Raw genomic sequence first — 4,222 nt, 5'->3', positions numbered from 1 at the left:
CCCTACAGACATTAGGGCACTGCAGATCTGATCTCCAGAGCACTACACTTACAGTAATTTTATTGTATATCTTTCCTTTTTTAGTGAGGAATAAGGGAAACTTTGTTAAAAGAAAATGAAAGAGCACTGGAAATCCTTTATACTGATGTCTTTGAAGTTTGACTGGTTCTTTTATTGCTCAGTCATGGCGCTATTAAGGAACTCCAGAACGTCTCACTTGTATGAGATACTAAGATGTAAACTACAACTACACTTTTGAATATGTTTTGACTGTCTCTTAAAAGTCTATTTTTATGGTGCAAGATAGTATATTAATTAGTGAACTAAACAAAACATAAGTTAGCATCTATTCTAATAAGGCAAAATAACTGTTTTATCTCAGTATAGAAGAGAGGTGACTGCGAGCTTCCAGCTACCATGTTGATAAAAAAAGCCTGCATCAGTCAACGGCGTTACACAAGTTTAAATGCCACAAGCCAAGCAAGGGACAGAATTGGCCTCAGCTGTAAGACATTTGCATGCCCAATCTCTTAGCCCTAGAAAAGGATCTGAGGGTGGCCAATTAACAACTGAGTGTGAATACTGGACAACAGGGTTTTCAGAAGGTTTTTAGCTCAGGAAACAAAGGTGCATTAAAAGATTTGTCAACTTTATAGCAGAGTATTACCATTAGCAATAAATAGGTAATTTTGTCCTGGAATCCCTCTCAGAAGCAAATATTACTAGTTTCCTTGAGTCCACAGCAAGATTGAGATCCAAAGATCAAAAACAATTTTTAAGGATTTACTTTTTACCTCTATACATTAATAAAATAATTATATATTCCAGTTAAATAGGTTTCTCAAATCAACATTTGAGGAATAAAGCAAAAATCTCACCCTTAACTGCTGTATTTGCAGTTTGTAAGCCATTCTTTATTGTCTGCTGCATCAGATATTGGAGAAGAAGTAGCTAAAACTGAAATCTAGTTTTAAAGTCATTTTGTAGAAATGCCAGTGCCTAATTAATTGCTAAGCACCAGAAAGCACTTTCTCACATGTGTGATGGGAATTTTGTCTGGGGCTGTGAATGTGTCTGAACGGAGGCAATGTTCCTTTTCCTGTTCTATGGGAGTGGATGAGCAAAGGTAGGTTGTGGCCATAAGCTATTCCTGTATTCTCTGAGGCATACATAGAGATAAATTACTATCAACATCAGAAAATCTAGATGTAAATCTAAATAACTCGAAGAAACATTTGTTTCCAAGTAGAGATTACTTCCAAAAGAAGAGTTTGGGTCTTCTCGTAATTTCAAGTTGGAAAGATCCAGATTTTTCTGATTCTTGCCTGATTCTGATACTCTAGGTTTTGTTTGGCTTTGCACCCTTTTTTGTATTACCAGAGCACAGAATTATGTTTTAGAAAATGGAAGCATTCAATTTTGAGAAGGGATTTTCAGCCAACATTAAGACTTCTCTCCTGTTTGTTCTAATATGAAATGAACAGTTGTTTGTATTATTTCCCTTTTCTGCAAAATACATAAAACTTACTTCCCAGTAAGAGTGTTCTTCATGTATTTGAAATGTGGCTTACACCAGTTGCCAATATTATTTTTCCAGATACCTGAGAATGATGAATTGTTTGTTGCTCATCTGAGGAGCGTGGAAGGAGGGGCTGAAATCAACATCACAAAGAACTCTGTTCAGATTAATATTAAGAAAAATGACAGTCCTGTGCGTTTTGTTCAGAGTATTTATATGGTGCCTGAGGAAGCTGATGTGGTAACAATTCAAGTGGTTCGTGGTAAGGATTTCAGTGGAAGATTAATTGGACCTGATGACCATGAAGTCTCTGTCAGTTACACCATCATAACTGGGGATTCAACAGCACATGCGCAGCTTAATGTAGACTTCCTAGATCTACAGCCAAATACTACTATTATTTTCCCACCTCTAGTTCATGAAACATATATAAAATTTAAAATCCTTGAAGATGCCATACCAGAAATCGCTGAGACCTTTCAAATTATCCTTCTTAAGGACACTTTGCAGGGAGATGCTGTTTTGGTTAATCCATCTGTTGTTCATGTCACCATCCAACCGAATGATAAACCCTATGGAGTACTATCCATCAACAGTATCCTGTTTGCTCAGACTGTTATCATTGATGAAGACCAAATTTCAAGGTACTACAGATCTTCAAAACTAATATGTGGTCAGTTTAGGAGACTCATTTGGCATTGTTAAACTGAAAGTAATCATAAAATCACTACTGAAATGATTATGTAGAAATCACTTAGTGTGGTGTTGTTATTATCAACTATATCTACAAAGATTTCAAGGGAGTGGAAATGTTTAATTATTAAAATTTATGAACTGCATATAAACCATAAACATTTAATCACTTTATCAGAATACTGAAAAACCTTTACTCTAAGGACAGGATCAATGAAGTCGTGATGCTGTCACAAACCAGTTCATACAAGTGAGAAATAGATTTCTGTCTTCCTTCCCTGGTAAATCTTTGTATTTTCCATATGTAAAACCAGTCACTGATTAAAAAAAAAAAAGGTGGTGAATTTCTCCCATGAAATACTTATCTTAAACTTTAAAATAAGTTAAATATTTTTAATCTACAGAGATTAAAATCAAAGCTCTGTAAAAATTTTATGTGCAGGTCTGATACAGAATATTGACAGTCTCAATAAAAATGTCCACTGCTAGCTACTGATGGTAGTTCATCCCCAGACAAATAGGTAATGCATCAAACTATGTTACTATGAGCAATTTCAAAATAATTTTTAGAGCATCTAGAGACCAGCACTTCAGTATTCATCTTTCTTTCTCATACACAGTAAAGAAATAAATCTTGCTTTCTAAATTTTTGTAAATCATGATCCCCAGAATTTTTCTTGAGTCATGTGCTTGTCAGAAGCAGGAAACATGACATATCCAGTGTCAAATGTTGATAATATAATATTTCAGTACAGAGACGAATAGTTCATTCTGAACCATTATTTAAATATTCATGCCTGACAACCATATTTTGATATGGTTCATGAAATGATGTGCGAAGTTACAAAGAGAAAAAGGTTTGTGAAATTTGACAATGTATTTCTTGAGACAAATGTAAAACAAGCCAAGTCTCCACTTCTCAGTATCTTTCTCCTTGTAAACAAAATAATCTAACAAATATCTTTAGAGACATTACAGAGACCTCATGAATAAGCACTGAAGGAAAAGTCTTGCAGGTCTCTTATGATTTCTTAAACTTTTAATCCCTGACTCAAATTAGTTGCAGCAGTTAAAATTTATTCCACTTAACCCAGTGTAAGTCTTTCAAGGAACTGATAAGTAAGCAAGTCAGTATTAATTGTAATTTTATATTGTGGGGTTTTATTTTCCCACCAAACCGTAGGTTTGAAGGGATCACAGTTGTAAGAAATGGTGGAACCCACGGAAATGTTTCTGTTACCTGGGTTATAATCCGAAATAGCAGTGATCCCTCACCTGTGACAGCAGACCTCATTCCAGAGACTGGGGAGATATGTTTCGATCAAGGACAGATGCTGGTCACACTTCTTCTGAACATTATTGATGATGATATACCAGAAGAGGCAGAGCCTTATCTTCTGAAACTCTTAGCTCATACCATTGAGGGAGGAGCAGAAGTCAGTGAACCCTCTGAGGTAAGTTTGCTTTTAGAAGTCTTTTGGAGATGGTAATAATAGATAATAATTAGGAAGATTACCAGTTTTGATAATGGGTTGATTTGCTAAACTGGATAAAGGGTTTGGGCTTGGATATAAATCAAATTAATCCTTAATGTAATTGTAGGATATAGAGACATATCCACAGTATTTGGCTTATTGTATACAAAGCCAGACCATTTTAATGCAGTAGCATTCAGTTCAGATGATTCTCGACATACAAAGCACTGCAGAAATCCTGTCTTGAGTGACTGCTTGCAAAGAGGAGGCAGGAAAGTTATTTTCACTTGCTCATTTGCTGTCTTAATGATTATTGGAATGTTTTTCACAGAGTAACAGCTTCAAGAGGAGGGATTGGTGATTAAGACTGTGACCTCTGAACTGTTAAATAAAGGGTGGCTAGCACTGCTGGCAGATTTGTGACTCGAGCCCCTTCTTTTGTCTTTCTCAAAAATGTTTGGAATTAACTCAGTGAATAAAATGAGATTTTTCACGATCTGAAACATTTTTAAATTACTCGCTTTGGCTGCTGAAC

At 35.4% G+C, this 4,222-nt stretch overlaps 1 protein-coding gene across 1 annotated transcript in view; it reads left to right on the top strand.

The window, feature by feature from the left end:
• LOC104497795 (G-protein coupled receptor 98-like) overlaps positions 1-4,222 on the top strand; it is a gene marked incomplete at its 3' end in the record, with an annotated part of 55,127 nt that overhangs the window by 9,285 nt on the left and 41,620 nt on the right. Inside the window, exons 7-8 of the mRNA XM_010141078.1 lie at positions 1,598-2,163; positions 3,396-3,666. Of these exons, the coding sequence (XP_010139380.1) occupies positions 1,598-2,163; positions 3,396-3,666 (837 nt within the window). The remainder of the gene's footprint in view (positions 1-1,597; positions 2,164-3,395; positions 3,667-4,222) is intronic.

Source organism: Buceros rhinoceros, unplaced genomic scaffold, assembly GCF_000710305.1.
Source record: "Buceros rhinoceros silvestris isolate BGI_N320 unplaced genomic scaffold, ASM71030v1 scaffold16318, whole genome shotgun sequence".
Classification (NCBI taxonomy): Eukaryota; Metazoa; Chordata; class Aves; order Bucerotiformes; family Bucerotidae; genus Buceros; species Buceros rhinoceros.
This window is presented reverse-complemented; position numbering and strand designations above follow the sequence as displayed.